Source organism: Euleptes europaea, chromosome 17 (assembly GCF_029931775.1).
Source record: "Euleptes europaea isolate rEulEur1 chromosome 17, rEulEur1.hap1, whole genome shotgun sequence".
NCBI classification, from domain to species: domain Eukaryota; kingdom Metazoa; phylum Chordata; class Lepidosauria; order Squamata; family Sphaerodactylidae; genus Euleptes; species Euleptes europaea.
In genome coordinates this window covers 46,641,904-46,660,833 of record NC_079328.1, presented here as the reverse complement: position 1 = coordinate 46,660,833, position 18,930 = coordinate 46,641,904, and the positions used below count along the sequence as shown (strand labels likewise).

The 18,930-nt window shown below is 43.4% G+C and overlaps 1 protein-coding gene across 1 annotated transcript in view; it reads right to left on the bottom strand.

Annotated features, from left to right (window-relative positions):
- The window catches only part of CDH13 (cadherin 13), a 638,997-nt gene that overhangs the window by 47,271 nt on the left and 572,796 nt on the right, over window positions 1-18,930 (bottom strand). The window contains exons 9-10 of the mRNA XM_056862383.1: window positions 16,247-16,429; window positions 14,183-14,436 (exon numbers count right to left, since the gene is read on the bottom strand). Of these exons, the coding sequence (XP_056718361.1) occupies window positions 14,183-14,436; window positions 16,247-16,429 (437 nt within the window). The remainder of the gene's footprint in view (window positions 1-14,182; window positions 14,437-16,246; window positions 16,430-18,930) is intronic.

The following is an 18,930-nucleotide window of genomic DNA, read 5'->3' as shown; positions in this document are numbered from 1 at the left end:
AGTGTTGCGGGGAAATCTTTTGATGAAAAAATATCCCCGGGCTACATCCTTCGAGAGCAAAAGGAGGAGGGCTGGGCTAATAATTTAGACTTATAGATCTTTTTCGCCCCCTGTCTGCATGAGGAAAAGGAATGTCTTGACTTCGGGGTCTGGAGACAACCTTTTCAGACTCCGGAAGGCATATTTAACGATGACGGAGTGTCTAACCACATTAAAAAAACACATACTCTTGGTTCAAGGTTCTCTAGAGCGCTCTAATTTATATATATAGCCAACCATCCAATGACAAACCTATTGGTTCATGCCTACAAATACAGAGAGTGCTAAATTAATCCCCCTGCTCTTAAGGTGAGGAATGACAGTTTTGGGTGGCCATCGCATTTTGACAGAGGGTACTCCGCTCTGCTTGATGAAGCTGGCAGCAGAGTATGAAATACATTTCTAGAATTAGTTTCATGACTCATAGCTTATGCTTTCACCACACACGGAGCGCTGGTGATTGGCAGCATAAATATGGGCAACAGCTTTAAGCCACTTCCTTGCTCCATTCCACTGCATTTTGTATAGTTCTCTGAAACGCTCGGGAGTTGAGAGGACGAAACCCTGCGGACAGAGCACCATTGCCTGGCAAAGCATTTAAAACACTGCTGCGTGAATGCACGCATGAATTCTGGCCTGGGCTGTGACTTATCTACAAAGCTTCTCTTTTACCTCATATAGGTGTCAATTGGTATTGGCCCTACTCTACATCATCACCAGATCAGAAGGGGTCCCATGACCTTATGTTAAGGTAGGATATCTCTCAAGGTAGGACATCTTGAATTCAGAGAAACCCATTGAGATAAAGCCCCAACAATCCATTATGAGAACTCACATGTCATAAAACTCACTCCAATTATCGCTGGAGGGGGGGGGAGAAGATGTGGTCCTAGTAGGGTTGCCAACCTCCACGTGGGGCCTGGAGATCTACTAAAATAGAGTTGGAAGGGACCACCAGGGTCATCTAGTCCAACCTCCTGCACAAAGCAGGAAATTCACAACTACCTACCCTCCCCACACCCTCAGTGACCCCTACTTTATGCCTAGAAGATGGCCAAGATGCTCTCCCTCTCATCATCTGCTTAAGGTGATAGAATCAGTATTGCTGACAGATGGCAATCTAACCTCTTCTTTAAAACCTCCAGTGAAGGAGAGCTTACCACCTCCCGAGGAAGCCTGTTCCATTGAGAAGCCGCTCTGTTACTAGAATTACAATTGATCTCCAGACAATAGAGATAATTTCACCTAGAGAAATGGCCAGTTTGGAAGGTGGAATCTATGGCATTATACCCCTCTGAAGTCCCTCCCTTCCCCAAACTCCACCCTCCTCAGGCCCCACCCCCAAAAGCTCCAGATATTTCCCAACCTGGAGCTGGCAACCCTACATATGTTAGGTCAAAATTTGAACACATGAACACACAAAGCTGCCTTATACTGAATCAGACCCTTGGTCCATCAAAGTCAGTATTGTCTACTCAGACCGGCAGCAGCCCTCCAGGGTCTCAGGCAGGGGGTCTTTCACATCACCTACTTGCCTAGTCCCTTTAACTGGAGATGCTGGGGATTGAACCTGGGACCTTCTGCATGCCAAGCAGATGCTCTACCATTGAGCCACAGCCCCTTAGTAGGAGATGAGACTCCTACTAAGAAGAGCTGTTTGAATGTGGTGAAGACAAGTTATGTGGTAGGTTTAGGCCTCCTTTCTTTATTGGAATCTTTAAAACCCAACAAGAAAATGCTTGGCCTAAGCTTCTGCTGGGAAAGAGGCGGACACATGTAAGAGATCATTAAATATTAAGGATGAAAACATTCTGAAACTTGAGGAGACACGATGCAAGTCTTCCTGGACATTTTATCTCTGACCTTAAACCAAACAGCAAAGACAAAAGATTTAAGGGCCAGCTGGAATGAGAGGCGGCTGCAATTGAAATTCATTATAAAACCCCACACTGCATTTCACGCTTTAAATGCGGATTATGAGCACAATTATTCGTCTCTCATTTGTCATTCGCAAACGTTTCCTCTTCATGCCTTGATCCTGTGAGGCAGAGCTGGGATTTCCTCCTTCTCACACATCAGCACTAAGCAATGAAACAGTGGTCTCATAGCAATCCGTAATTGCCTCCACAGACCCATGGTCTACTCACTTGCAACTGTACAAGGAGTCGAACCAGGGACATTGACAGCAACATCTGGATATACTCTGCGCCAGATTGTTTGAGGAGGAAGTAGCTCATAAGAACACAAGAAGAGCCTAGTAAGGGTCATAAGAACATAAGAAAAGCCAGTTTGGATGGCAGTGGATGTAGTTTAGCCTTAGATCTTCTTGGAACTCCATTTCCCTGCATCCAACAGGTGCCTCCACTAAAGATGGAGTCAATGTGCCAAATGATGAAAGAAGAGGACTTGGAGAACCCAAATTATGTGTCACCTTGTCTGAATCAGATCATAAAGCAGATTCCAGGAAAGATCTCTCTGTCACAGTCACTTTTTGGGGGAAAAATACTCATAAGTTGTCACCATTGTTTATATATCTTTACAGATAATATGTGAGGCACTTTAATATGGTTATTTAATCAATTAGACATACTGCTATAGCATAATCAACTAGGCTATTTTTTTCCTTTGCTAGAGCAAGATCCCATCCCATCATTCCCTGAGAACGAAAGTTGCAGTAATATATTTACATAAATAATTAACACTCCAGAAGCACAGGAGGTAATAAAAATATATTGCCACAATAAAATATGAAAGCAGAGAGCATTGCTTTAATTAAAAATTACCACTACAGAGCAGTAAACAACTTTTTTTTTTAATACTTAGCACCGAGTCTAACTATTGCGGATCTCAGACTTGTTGAGCTGCAGCAGACAGAAATACTTCGCAGGATCCCTCCAACCAGGCAAATTATCGAGGACGGTAAATGTGTTTAATTAAGATCTACTGTTAATAATGGATTTTTGAGTGTGAGGCTTTTCTTTTAATTTCCCAAGGTAGAAAATGTTATTAAATTTGGCCTTTAACTTCTCATTGACACCCTGATCTTCTGATTAAAATTTCTGATGTGGGAAAGGGGCACCCAGAATTAAATTCTTAAATCCGGTGCAAAACTCATGACAGTCCTTGATTAAGAAATCAAATTTCAGAATCCTCATTGCCAATCAGTTAATTGCTGGCTTGGATTAACTCTTGGATTGTAAATTGTGTAAAGAGGGTTGTTTTCTTTCCCTTTGAGAAAACTGAGTAACTGCAGAATAAATTAGAAACTTTAAGTTGATTCAAGATAAACTTGTGTTAGCCAAACCTAGATGGCCAAGGCTAGCTGAATCTCATTGGATCTTGGAAGTTAAGCAGGGTTGGCCCTGGTTAGTACTCGGATGGGAGACCACCAATGAAATCCAGAGTCACTATGCAGAGGCAGGCAATGGCAAATCACTTCTGAATGCCCCTTGCCGTCACCTGAATGGCCCAGGCTAGCCTGATCTGAGATGTTGGAAGCTTAGCAGGGTAGGCCCTGGTTAGTACTTGGATGGGAGATCACCAAGGAAGTCCAGGGTTTCTACGCAGAGGCAAGCAATGGCAAACAACTGCTGTTGTCTCTTGCCTTGAAAACCCTATGGGGACATCATAAGTTGGCTGCAACTTTATGGCTATTTCCCCCAACACAGGTGGAAATCTCAAGATTTTTTGAGAGCCAGCATGGTGTAGTGGTTAAGAGAGGAGGACTCTGCTCTGGAGAACTGGGTTTGATTCCCCACTCCTCCACATGTGTGGCTGAGTCTGACTCTAATCTGGTGAACCAGATTGTTTTCCCCATTCCTACATATGAAGCGAGCTGGGTGACTTGGACCAGTCACAGTTCTCTCTGAACTCTCTCAACCCCACCTACATCACAAGGTGCCTGTTGTGGGGTGGGGAAGGGAAGGTGATTGTAAGCCAGTTTGTGTGTGTGTAAAGTGCCGTCAAGTCGCAGCCGACTTATGGCGACCCCTTTTGGAGGTTTTCATGGCAAGAGACTAACAGAGGTGGTTTGCCAGTGCCTTCCTCTGCACAGCAACCCTGGTATTCCTTGGTGGTCTCCCATCCAAATACTAACCAGGGCTGACCCTGCTTAGCTTCTGAGATCTGACGAGATCAGGCTAGCCTGGGCCATCCAGGTCAGTTTGAGACTCCTTAAATGTAGAGAAAATCGGGGTATAAAATCCAACTCTTCCTCTTCCTCTTCTTCTTCTTCCTCTGGGTATAAAATCCAACTCTTCCTCTTCCTCTTCCTCACTGATTTGCCTAGTGTATGACAGCCTCTCTCACTGTTATGGTGAAGCATAGTCTCTTGTTCAGATGACTAGGAAAAACTCCAGATGGAAGCAGATATGCTTTCATGTGGCCAACACAGATTTGTATTTGATTTGTTTCAATGCTTTCTTAAACTGTCTCTCTAGACAACCTATTGAAGTGCCTTACAACAGATTTGAAACGGCATAAGAAGTAGTCAATCAATCCAACTTTTAAATTAACTAGACAACAGCGGTGGATCATTAAAAAAAACAATCCCCAAGCTATAACTAGTGTAAGAAAAAAAGAAACAGCACAACAAGAAAAATACCAAGCAAAACAAACAAACAAGAAAACCATGGCAGGAAAAAATCAGCTGCCAGGCAAAATTCCAAGGGGAAGAACGTACCACAATAGGGGACCGATAGCTGCTTCCCACTTTGACCCAAACATACATGTAGTTCCTTCATCCTCCTTCTTGTCCCTCCTCCCCTGAGGAAACAACCTTTGTGATCTCTGCCAATCTCCTCTGAATCTGGTGGTGGTGGTAGAAAGTGCCGTCAGGTTGCAGTTGAAGAAGAAGAAGAGTTGGTTTTTATACGCCGACTTTCTCGACCACTTAAGGGAGACTCAAACTGGTTTGCAATCACCTTCCCTTCCCCTCCCCACAACAGACACCCTGTGAGGTAGATGGGGCTGAGAGAGTTTGGAGAGAGCTGTAACTTGCCCAAGGTCACTCCACTCATGTGGAGGAGTGGGGAACCAATCTGGTTCTCCAGATCAGCATCCACAGCTGATCTTATAGTGACCCCACAGGGTTTTCAAGGCAAGAGATGTTCTGAGGTGGTTTGCCATTGCCTGCTTCAACATAGCAATCCTGGACATCATTAGCAGCTTCACATCCGAGTACTGACCACGGCCGACCCTGCTTAGCTTCTGAGATCTGATGAGATCAGGCTAGCCTGGGTGATCCTGGTCAGGTCTGAATCTACTGATATCTAATTAATATTGTGATTCCCCCCCCCCCAAAGATATGATATTCCAAACGAGACACAGATGAATCAATGCACTGTTTTGCTGCAGAATCTATCTCCTTGCTTTCTTAGAGAATATTCTCCTTAGCTTTTGGCAAAGGGTTAAAGGACAGAAGTGCACAAGACAGTAATGAACCACTGAGCTTTTGCCCCTCCAATGATACGGACTTGCTCATTATGATGACCCAACATGCCCTTTAGAACCAAACAAGTTCCATTCTCAACCTAATAATGCAACACTCTGAGCCAAAGGAAAAAGAGAATGGCTTCAAAAATCCCAAGTCTCCCATAGGACTCTTTACAAAACCAAGGCTATCTTCCAAACTCCCAAGTAACTAATTTGAATCCTGCTCAGGCAAATTGTGCTCCGGAAAGCAGTTTGGTTTGCATCCGTTTATGCTGCAGAGATGCTCCTGTGTGCGCTATTCATAGGTTTGGGAAGTTGTGCTGAGCACGCTCACTGATTCTGTTTACTGCCACCACCTCACCGAGCCTATTCAATATTCACCCTGCAGTGTGGGAACACTTCCTTTGCATTAAAGAGCCTCAGAGCTCAGCAAGAACGCTTTCTGAGAGCACCCTTCTGCCACATAGCTCAAAATATATGTACAAGCACATGTTTGCTTTCGTCCTTTATTTATAAGAAACATTGGGTTCAAGTTAGACCAACAAATGTGGGTTTTCAGACTGTTGCATTTAACTCGGGGGAGGGGGGAGCCAACATAGCACAAATTCAACATATTATGAATGGTAGCAGTCACAGAACTGGCCCAAGCCAGCCTAGGCCAGTAGGACTGAAAAGGAGGAGGAGGAGGAGGAGGAAGAAGAGGAAGAAGATGACGAAGAAGAAGAAGAAATTTTCAGGAAGCAATTTTCTTCCAGGCCAGATTGGCCAGAGAACAGTATGCGAATCCTCTGTATGCTGGTTTTTATTGAACGATTCTATTCCTGAAGTCACTTTAAAGGTGGCAGAATTTCTGATGAAAGTTCAGAACTAGGACCAAAGTTTAAACTGTATTTAAACTGAAAATGAATAGGCAGAGAATTTTGTGCACCGCTAATGTTATGTTTCTGGGTATATGTCAATAAAAGTTGATTGGACAGTATGTGAAATTTTTCACACTCCAATATTATGCTCAGCGTCTTTGTTCATGTAGAATCAGTGTCTGCCCCTTAACCTCACGTTTTCGTTCTGTTAGTGTCTCTTTTTCTAGACATTCCACCTAAGGAAATAAAACTTCTCTTTGAGAAAAGAAAAGAGAGAAAAACATCCACAAAGTTGGCAGCGGGAGCACCGGTCAAAGCCGTCTCTTGAGCTCTGGATTACATGCCAATTGTTAGTCAAGACTGCGAACTCCTCTGCCACCGGTTGTGACTCGCGGTACACAGCTGAGAGGATTTCTGCTCTTCTGTCTGGCGAGGTTATGCTATTTGCAAAGCAAAGGAAGGGCTTTGAGGAGCCGCTAACGCTGCCTGCAATTTGCAGTCACAACATAAACGTTTAAAATGGACAAAATCATTGTGTACGGGTTTGGGAGGGGGGGAAAGGGAGGGGGTGGGTCATAAGAACATAAGATGAGCCCTGCTGGATCAGACCCAGGCCCCTCAAGTCCAGCAGTCTGTTCACACAGTGCCCAACCAGGGGCCTTTAGGAAGCCCACAAGTAGGACGACTGCAGCAGCATTATCCTGCCTGTGTTCCAAAGCATCTAATATCATAGGCATGTCCATCTGATCCTGGAGAGAATAGGTATGCATCATGACTAGTAACCATTCTTACTAGTAGCCATGAATAGCCCTCTCCTCCATGAACATGTACATTCCCCCCTTAAAGCCTTCCAAGTTGGCAGCCATCACCACATCCTGGGGCAGGAAGTTCCACCATTTAACTATGCATTTGGAATTCACATGAACACATGAAGCTGCCTTCTACTGAATCAGACCCTTGGTCCATCAAAGTCAGTATTATCTATTCAGACTGGCGGCAGCTCTTCAGGGTCTCAGGTAGAGGTCTTTCACAACACCTACTGCCTTTTCCCTGTAACTGGAGATGCCGGGGATTGAACCTGGGACCTTCGGCATGCCAAGCAGATGCTCTGCCACTAAGCTATGGCTACATCTTGCTAATCAAAAGGTTGATCCTGGCAAAGAGAAGGTGAAGGGTCACCTATTAGTGCTATTGGCCACCTAACAGACATTCTAAATTCTGTCCATCACTAGCCACCAGTAATAACCACCAACAACCTCTACAGTACCTGGAGCAAAGTCTACAATAAAACTTAAGGATAAACCTGAACTTGATAAATATATTTAATAAAGTAATAAACAGGAGAAATGACACCAATTAAGGGCAGAGCAAAGTGTCATTCCTGACATCAGCATGAAATATTCATACTGGGTTTTAACTAAGTACTTTAAGGACACCAGGAATTGAACTCTCTAATTAGAGACTCTAACTTTTCCCAACTTATATTACAATTTGAGCACTTGTAACTGCTTATGTTTTCCTTTGCATTATTTAATCTCACATGAACACACATGAAGCTGCCTTATACTGAATCGGACCCTTGGTCCATCGAAGTCAGTATTGTCTACTCAGACCGGCAGCAGCTCTCCAGGGTCTCAGACATCTCCTGCATTTTTTGGTCCTCTTGGCAGACAGAGTTGCTGCTTGCCTGGGTACATAAATGTTTGCTCTATTTTCTCCTTGCAACAACACTGTGTGGTAGGCTAGGATAAAAGAATGAATAGCCCAAGGTCACCTAGGGAGCTCACTCAGACGGGGACTGGAGATTTGAACCCAGATCATCCTAAGCCCAATTTGGTTGGCCACTGTGTGAACAGACTGCTGGACTTGATGGGCCTTGGTCTGATCCAGTGTGGCTTTTCTTATGTTCTTATGTTGTTATGCTAGCCTCTGCTCCGCTCTGACTCTCATTCCATCTCTCCATGGAGCACAATGGTGAGGCCACTGCTCATGTACACATTGGGCATTGGGGACTGGGATAACTCTATCATGTTTTTATCCTATGTACGTAAGGGCCACCAAGTCATAACCAGCTTATGGTGACCCCAGCAATGGGCTTTCAAGGCAAGTGAGAAGGAGAGGGAGGAGGAGGAGGAGGAAAAGAAGAAGGAGAAGAAGAGTTGAACCTTATATGACGACTTTATCTACCTTTTAAGGAGAATCAAACCAGCCTACAGTCACCTTCCCTTCCTCTTCCCACAACAGACACCTTGTGAGGTAGGTGGGGCTGAAAAACTTCAGAAAGAACTGTGACTAGCCCAAGGTCACCCAGCTGGCTTCATGTGTAGGAGTGGGGAAACCAATCTGGTTCATAGGCTGCCAACCTCCAGGTACTAGCTGGAGATCTCCTGCTATTACAACTGATCTCCAGCTGATAGAGATCAGCTCCCCTGGAGAAAATGGCCGCTTTGGCAATTGGACTCTATGGCATTGAAGTCTCTCCCCTCCCCAAACCTGGCCCTCCTCAGGCTCCGCTCCAAAAACCTCCCTCCAATGGCAAAGAGAGACCTGGCAACCCTACTGGTTCACCAGATTAGAGTCCAGTGCTCATGTGGAGGAGCAGGGAATCAAACCCGGTGCTCCAGATTAGAGTCCACTGCTCTTAACCACTACACCACACTGGTAGTTTGCCATTGCCTTCTTCTGCAGAGCCTTCCTTGGTGGTCTCCCATCCAAGTACTCACCCTGCTTAGCCTCCGAGATCTGATGAGATTGGGCTATACAATGCTGCCTTCCTTCCTGTTTTTATCCTACCCTTCATCCCAGAAGCTTGGGGTTCTCTCTCCTCTATTTTATTCCAACACCCATCCTACGAGTTCAGTTAAAGCAAGAGAATCTGAGAGGCCAGTACAAAATAATCCAAAGAGCTACATGGCAGAAGGGGAATTTGAAAGCCCCTCTTCTCATTCCTAACCCAACCACTGCATCAAACGATTTGGGTTTCCTATAGGCCTTTTTTGTGTCCCGGGTATTTAACCTTGATGCCACCACAGATTCTTTCTTTAGCCTATTACAATGTGGCGTGCTGCTGGCACGTACCGAGACAGCTTTAATTCAAATAGCAGGTCTCCTTGGGCTGAACAATATATTGTATCTCCCTCCACAGGAACGTGCAAACATGTTGGTAGACGAGAATAATCTGATACATTTTGCACATTCCGTCGCCACAGGAGATTCGAATCAGGAAACAGCAATCGTATGTCACAAAATGACATTATAATTGATTCTCCAGTCTTTAAATGTGAGACAATGGCAACATTTAATAGTCCACCCTCTTCCTTGGAGACGTGGACTAAATGTGGAATATTATTTTGATATTATGAAAGACATCATTTCACTGCATTGATCCTAGGTGGCCCTTTTTCCTGAGGAAAAAAAAGAGAGAGTTACTTTGTTGAAAGTCATTTTCCAGTTAGTTGAAGGGCATCTATTTCCCAATTGCCCTGGGGGAACAAAAAATTGGGGCAGATAATTATTCTGCTAGCAGGTATCAGAACTAAATACAGACGTTGCTTAGAAATATTTTTTAAAGTTATTTCCTCTTCTTACCTGGCACAAGACAACACTTTTTTTGCCCCTTTATTTTATTTTGCAGGATAAAAAAAAAAGCCTACTTTCCCAAAAAATCATTTGCATTTCTTCCAGGTAACAGCTAATGAACACTCATTCCCTTCTTGTGCCAATGACATTCACTGTAGGGTTGCCAGGTCCCTCTTCACCACCGGCGGGAGGTTTTGGGGGCTGAGCCTGAGGAGGGCAGGGTTTGGGGAGGTGAAGGACTTAAATGCCATAGAGTCGAATGGCCAAAGTGGCCATTTGCTCCAGGTGAACTGATCTCTATCGGCTGGAGATCAGCTGTAATAGCGGGAGATCTCCAGCTAGTACCTGGAGGTTAAAAAACCTATGCTGGAAATAGTGAATGCTAAGTAGGAAGACAGCACGTGGCTCAATATTCAATTCAATTCAAAGCAAAACCAAGGGCTAATTTATTCAAATAAAAACATACAAGAATAAACCAACAAACCAAAGTAAGAGGTAGAAGTGTTAACATCACCCAATTTGCCTCGCAGGGCTTAAGGCAGCACCTCTGAACAACCTCTGAACAAGCAAAGGGCTATATACTTCAAATGTGTTTCAATGTAGCCAAACAGCTATAACATACAACAAGAAAAGATACAGTTTCAAAGCTGCTTTGAAACTGTATCTTTTCTTGTTGTATGTTATAGCCGTATGTTATTGTTGTATGTTATATAGTTCAGAGGTTGTTCAGAGGTGCTGCCTTAAGCCCTGCGAGGCGAATTGGGTGATGTTAACACTTCTACCTCTTACTTTGGTTTGTTGGTTTATTCTTGTATGTTTTTATTTGAATAAATTAGCCCTTGGTTTTGCTTTGAATTGAATTGAATATTGAGCCACGTGCTGTCTTCCTACTTAGTACCTGGAGGTTGGCAACCCTAATTCACTGCCACTGTGAGCTTTTCAGACCAATACAAAGTGATGGGAGATTTTGGCCTTTTATGCATGGCCGTTTCCCTCGTCGTCACCCCTCTGACAACTTTGGGCCTTTGTTTTGATTATGGATGCCGTTTCCAACCGTCAGAGGTTGTCTTGATCTCCCCGCTCCCCCCCGGGTTTCTGTGCATTTTGCCCACATTTTCAGAGACCTGTTTTATCTTAAATTTGAAAATGCGGGCAAAATGCGGGGAAAGACAGGGAGAGAGGGAGGGGACCTCTGACGGTCATAAAATGACCTCTGAAGGTCATTTTTAAAAATGCTTTTATGGTCTGCTTCTAGCCTGTAGAATGTTTCATGGATATTTTAGCTCCGCCAAATGTTGTTTGATGCTATTTTAATGTCCCAGTATCTTTTTAATGGCTTTAAAATATTGATAATTTTATGGAGTTTTTATGATTTTATTGTATTGTATTTTACATTGTGAGTCATCTTAAGCAGGTCTCTGGAGAGAGAGAGAGAGAGAGAGAGAGAGAGAGAGAGAGAGAGAGAGAGAGAGAGAGAGAGAGAGAGAGAGAGAGCTTATACATTAAGAAGGCAGGGTGGAAACCTTCTAATAAACAAAGAAAGAGGAGAATTCCAGTTTGCACACCAATTTCCACTCATTTCAAGGTAGAGAGATAGAATCATAGAATCATAGAATTGGAAGGGACCACCAGGGTTATCTAGTCCAACCCCTTGCACAATGCAGGAAATTCACAACTACCTCCCCTTCACCCAAGGAAAACAACCTCCCCCCCCACACCCCCAGGTATCATTTCTGTGCCTGGTAAAAATAGCCATTTTATACATATATATGTTTTCTGCTGATTTGGTTTCCCAATTTTCATTGCTGTCAAACTGAAGCCAAATTAATTTCATGCCTTTCTCTCATTTACTCCATTTTCCTGCACCGCTGTCACACCATTTATACAGTAGGTACTATTTATACAAAACTGAGCAAAACAATGTTGAAAAAGGCAATGACTTTGATGGGGAAAATCAGCCCAAGGAAAGAGAAACAGGTGCAACATGAAAGACTCAGGGATCTGTTTCTCGCAAAGGAGGAACTAACTCACAATGAGGATGCTCTATTCAAGCCAGACAGCGCTTAAAATTGGCCTTCCCCCCCCCACCAGTTCATGTGCATCTGAGTTCATATGGAATACTGGAATGAGACCTATCTCTGCCTCTCCTTCCATATGGATCCAGCTCCAGATAATAACCTCCTTCCACCCTCTTTCAATTACCATCAATGAAACCATCAGAAGGAGCAAAAACAAGCAACCAAAAGGGGGGGGGGTCAACCCAGAGTGGTCCAGGTAACCAAAAAAGTTGGAGGGAAAGTTTCTTTGGGCAAAAAACAGCTTATGTATGGAATTATCATTGCAAATTTTAAAAAGCTAGCATTATGTTCCAATGACTTTAATCAAATTATAAATATTAATAACTGTGCAGAAAAATACATCCATCTTTAGTTACATACATAGGTACCGCCCCCTAGTGTAAAAAACAACAACCCTTTTTAGTAAAATTGCACTTGTACACATGGGGGTGTCGCACACTTACAAGCATCGTTCCTGTGATCAGGTACAATTATAAACAACTTAAAATCCATGTAAACCAAACCCAGTGTGTTTCGGCCATGAGGCCTTCTTCAGTGGTTTAAATCTGTACAATACACACCATACAATGCTTTTTGTTAAAATTACCACATGCATGGCCAATGTACTGAGCATCCAGATGTGTTTTTTTTTTTAACGTGGACTAGGTATCTCTCTGTCTTGTTCATTAGGACCATCAGAGATAACTATCCAGATGGTTGATGTTTAGGGTTGCCAGCTCCAGGTTGGGAAATACCTGGAGATTTTGGGGGTGGAGCCTGAGGAGAACGGGGTCTAAAGAGGGGAGGCACTTCAATGCCATAGAGTCCAATTGCCAAAGCAGCCATTTTCTCCAGGGGAACTGATCTCTGTCGCCTGAAGATCAGTTGTAATAGTGGGAGATCTCCAGCCACCATTAGGAGGCTGACAACCCTATTGATGTTAGTGGTCCAAACGTTTCTAGAAACCAGGCAGGAAGAAGCATTGTCCAATGGTGTGTATAGCCACAGACAGGAAACTAAACACATCCACCTCCAGGAAAACAACCGCCTCATTCCAGCTTCCAATTACCATCAACAGGGCCATCAGAAAGAGGACAGGAAGCAACAAGATAGCATTCATCAAACCTGGGATTCAGCTCCCATTAAGAACAGCCTCTCTAAAGCAACCCAATGCCATCAATGGGGGCATCAGAAAGGACCAGAAGAACCCAAACATCCTTCATTAAACCTGAATCCAGCTCCTGTTAAGACCCCCTCCCTCCAGCTTCCAATTGCCATCAGTGGGGCCATGAGAAGGCAAATCCAAACCGAAAAGGTTGAGCTAGAAAATACTAAAATTACAAAAATATAAATTTTAATGTGGTGCACAGTAAAGTTAAAAACATAAGGCCTATATCATAGGAGAGTCATTCACAGTCAACAAATACATGAAACTCATACACATTTAATGTAAAATGGTACAATGGCCAAAATGGGACCCAATAAGGACCAAATGTGTTCTGGCCTCAAAAAGGCCTTCTGCAGCGGTCAAACATAGAATTGTAGTCTAGTAAACATCCCAACAATATAATATCATAATACACGGTAGAAAATACATTAAAGCCCTTCTAGTATTAGGAGGCTTCTAGTAAAATAATTTATTCCTTGTACACTAGAACATGGCTCCCATGTCCCACCTTGTATTTCATGCCGGTCTTCTAAGGTTGTGTACACATCAAACAGTGTATTAGGTCAAATGGCCATGAGAAGGAGCTCATGAAGCAGCCAACATCATCGTTTCTTTTGCCTTAATCAGTGGGGATGAAGATCTCCTCCCCAAAGAACGTAACGAGTGGGATACAACGACTCCATCTTTCTCCAGTGGATGAACGCCACTGCTCAGTTAGTGGGAGGGGCTCATTGGCTCCCTCCCTTCCACTGTAATTTGTATTCCGTTTTCTGTGAGATGCTTTGGTTGAGAAGCAGGATAAGAATATAGTAAATACATCTTTCTGGAACATTTACGTTCAGGAACAAAAAGAATAGATTCCTATCCAGTACTATTCATACATAGATAACTCCATCATGCCAAGCTCTGCAGACATACTGAATAGAAGAAGGATTGCTAAGGTGTAAGCATAGAAAAAGTATGCTTCCAAATACAACCTTAATCTCCAGTAGAATACTACTAATCCTTAGTAGTATTCTAAATGGAGGGAAGAATATCTCACTCACCTGATTGTCTGATGCTGCAATTTATCTGGATCGGTGGCATTGACAGTGAACACAACACTGCCTATCGGGATGTTCTCTTGTTTGGTAACAGTCATTGGATTTGGGTGGAAAATGGGGCCTTCGTTTACATCCAGAACGGTGATCTGAACAGTGGCTGTGGAGCTGGCGCCATATGCAACGTCCGGAACCAATGGATCTTCATTTTCTACCTTGATCAGGAGTGTGTGGAAAGCTGAAATTTCATAATCCAAAGACTGGAAGACAACAGAATACAGGATTGTTAGGGTTGCCAGCTCCAGGGTGAATGAATTAATGAATGGTTTTATTTGCATTTAGCCATCGGCCATTACAAACATGTCAAGGATACCACAGTTACATAATAAAAGGAAATACCAGGTTAATAAAATTCTGGATTAATAATAAATATACATAATAAAACTATGCGAAGTTGATGCATACAAAAACAACAACAATAACAAATAACAACAACAACTAAAAATTGTGGTGGCGTCCCATTCGGCCAATGGGACCTAGTGACCATTAAAATCAACTTGAAGGATCAGCTCCCTTAGCAACCATATTGGACCTTATATTGCACACAGGGCAGTCCTATAAGAAACAAACCCACTGGTATATTTTAACAAAAATACTAGTTTCTCAGCACCAGGACAAGTGCTTAGGCCAGAAACCAAACCGGCAAGAAATTTAGCTCTGGTTTCCACATATAGAGGGCATTCAAATAAGTGGTGGTATGCCAGATTCAGGGTGGGAAATACCTGCAGATTTTGGGGGTGGACCCTGAGGACGGTAGGGTTTGGGAAGGGAAGGGACTTCAGTGGAGTATAATGCCATAGAATCCATCTTCCAAAGCAGCCACTTTCTCCTGATGAACTGATCTCTGTCGCCTGGAGATCAGCTGTAATAGCAGGAGGTCTCCAGCCACCACCTGGAGGTTGTCAACCCTAAGGACTGCCCTTGTTTTACAGATCGCAAAGCTTGCAAATTTAAATTCCTTCAGACCAAGGCTGGCACTAAGTTAGGGTTGCCAGCTCCAGGTTGGGAGATACCTGGAGATTTTGGGGGTGGAGCCTGAGGAGGGTTGGGTTTGGAAAGGGGAGGCACTTCAATGCCATAGAGTCCAATTGGCAAAGTGGCCATTTTCTCCAGCAGAACTGATCTCTGTCACCTGGAGATCTGTTGTAATAGTGGGAGATCTCCATCCACCACCTGGAGGCTGCTATACACAATGACAGCACGCTGGCTCCAAGAAATAATCATGTATTGCTGTTCACACCAATCTATACACATATAATGTAACTCCTAAACTATCTAACTACCTAAATAATCTTATAACTACGAATTACAAAACACAAACAGAAACAGAACATAGAATTTCCACAAGTAGGCTCTATAAGAATCCAACATGTATACAGGAAGACGCTAGTCCCAGCCAACATAAAAAGAATTCAGTTCAACAGGCAGAGTTGGCCATTCAGAGATCAGTTCAACAGGTAGAGTTGGCCATTCAAAGTCCACAGAAGCAGGACAGGTCATCATTGGAGGCTGGCAGCCCTACACTGAGTACTTCCTCACATCTCCTGAATGCTTCTCTACAGGTCAGCAGAACCAGCTAGCCTGGCTTCTCGCCATCCTTTTTAAAGCAGGGATGGGCTTTTGGGACACCGTTTGCCATGTAGGCCCACAGCCGATCGTTCCAGCGTTCTCTTATGCCATTTTCCCCTTAAAAAACGAAGCCCGAGTCAAAGTGCTCGCAGTTGGCTACAGATGGTTTGTGGGGCTGCCAAAAACACACAGTCTCCGGTTCCTACATAACTCCGAACAATGGTGACCTCCCTTCGGAAGGAAGCAGTCACTCTTGTCTGGCATTTCACAGTTAGCTTGGCAAGCACAGCACAAATCTTTAGAAGCCGGCGGAGACAAGTCCAAGCAAATATAAACAAGCAGGGAGGCATGAGGAAATCTTGGACGCTGCCAAGCATAATAAGGGACAACAGAAGATATTGCATTCCCAGGGCTTGAGGGACACTGAAAAACCCTCCTCACCTTGACAACGGACAACATCCCTTCATTATTCTTGGGATTTGTATGAATTTCAAAACTCTGGCCCGGGTTCCCGTTGATGATGGTGTAAACCGCTCTCCAGGCCCCTGTCGCTGGGTTGTCCCGATCTTCCACCGTCAAATTCACAATCACGTCCGTGGTACCTTCCTTCACCGTGGCTTGGAACTCAAAATTAACAGAGAAGGTAAAAAACGTCACTCTCGTCAAAAAACAAAACAAAAAAACCCTCTATAACGAATTTGTTTAAGGTGCTATTAATTATTGACCACATCGAAAGAAAGAAAAATGTAATCCCGCAATGAAACTGAACATTTTACAGGCTGTAAATAATGCATTCACAGAGAGTGAAGTGTAAGGGAGTGGATTACCATTTTCTTGTCCCTGCTCTTGAAAGATTGTAGATAAGGGGGGGCATGATTGAAAACTCTTCAGTAAGAAATAAAAAAAGAAATCTTTTGTTAGCTTCCATTAATACACAAGACGTTCCACATAGAATACCAAAAGGAGTCTCAAACTACAATAGCTCTACAAAGAAATGGATTTGGTCTGTATAACTCTTCAGAAAAAGATACTTTAAGGCGATTTGTGCTCATTTGAGTTCTTTTTTCATCCTTCCTGCTTGAAGCAAAATATGTCATTGAAGAAGAAGAAGAGTTGGATTTTATATGCTGACTTTCTCTACCCCTTAGGAAAGAATCAAACCAGCTTACAATCACTTTCCCTTCCCCTCCCTACAACAGACACCCTGTGAGGTAGGTGGGGCTGAGAGTTCTAAAAGCTGTTACTAGCCCAAGGTCACCCAGCTGGCTTCATGTGTAGGAGTGGGGAAACAAATCCAGTTCACCAGATTAGCATCTGCTGCTCATGTGGAGGAGTGGGGAATCAAACCTGGTTCTCCAGATCAGACTCCCCCACTCCAAACCAGGAGGGACCTCAATGCCATAGAGTCCAATTGCCAAAGCGGCCATTTTCTCCAGGTGAACTGATCTCTATTGGCTGGAGATCAGTGGTAATAGCAGGAGATCTCCAGCTAGTACCTGGAGGATGGCAACCCTAGCCATAATGTTTGTGCCTTGATTTTTAAAAATATTTATCGGGAACATGTGCAAGAAATACAAATCTGATGTCCCTTTCAAAGTGGGATATCGGCAGATCCTAGATAGACGGCAAAAAGTCACTCTGGCTCCGAAAACGCCAGAGACCGTTAGATATGATTAGATTGTGCATTAATTGATTCTGTTCGTTTTTTAATAGCTGCTCGTCCCCGAAGCCCCACAATCAATTGAGAAGAAAAGAGATGAGCCCAGATGTGTATTTAAGCTGTTGCCGACAGCCTCCTTTGCAAAATCGGCTTTGAGAAACGGAGCACCTTGGGCTGGCTCCCCAACCGGTTTAAACTGGGTCAGGGTATATATAGCTCATTCCTGTCTGCTGAGATGCCTCCTCTGGTAAGTTTAACCTCCAAAGCAGATTTATTCATCCCATTGCAAGTGACTGGCCTGAAGCAGAAACAAGAAACTTCCAAATGGAGGGTGTGAATCCGAGTCACGTGGGTTCACATGTCCAAACTGGCATTTTGAGAGCATGGGCTGAGGAGGAGACCTATACCGAGACAAGATTATCTATCTGTGAAAAATGGTATACTACTTTCAAGCATTCGGAATGCTTACTGAAGATTGTGTCTATTTGTGTGTGTTAAGTGCCAGGCGTCAAGTCACTTCCGACCCTATGAATCAAAGTCCTCCAAAATGTCCATCTGGTAAGATTGTCTCAGGTTGTTATGCTGGGTTGTATATGTCTCCCATATAAGATGTGTGCAATTATCAACATGGTAAAACAACCAGATGTTTGTGTAATTGGTAATATATTATACAGCCTATTACATGCCTTGTCTGTATGTGTGTGTGTGTGTGTGTGTGTGTGTATGCATCTGTGAATGTGTGCATATTTTACATGGGTTTCAAATAGACTACTGAGGAAGGCCATATCGGCCAAAACGCATCTGACATGTGGTTCTAGATATCAACCTTAGGAAATGCTATTGTGCTGTTTTAACGTTTTTAAATCATTTTAATCTTGACATAGTGCTTCTAATGAATTATATTTTCATTATTTATATAATTTTTCATCCCACCCAACCTTAGGCCAAAACTGAGCAATTGGCCAAAAGTCATCGAACAAGCTTCAAGGATGAGTGAGATTTGAACCTGCATCTCCTCAATCCTAGGCTGACATTCCAACCACTGTGCCATGAAGCCAGAGAGGAAAGAATGCAGTTTGCCAAATGCCACCTATAATGTCAGAGGCAGGATTTGAAGTATGCATGCCCTGATTCATTAATCTGTCTCTTAGCTATTTGCTGTATCAGCCGACAGGGAAAAGTTGGCTTATTGGCTCCATTTATGCCTGCCTTTGTCCACGTAATGGACTACAGGCAGATAACAAGTTGTAAAGAAAGTAATGCCAAAATAATACAAACAAGCATTTATAAAGCAGCTCAGCAAGTCGAAGCGCTCTGCTTACATTATCTTCTTGTGTTATTGTTAATTACATTTTTATAATAGCCTTCCTCCAAACACTGCACATAGCTCCCCATACCTATTTTTTCCTGGTAAAATCTCTGCGAGATGGGTTAGGTTGAGAGATGGTGACTGGCCAAACGTTAC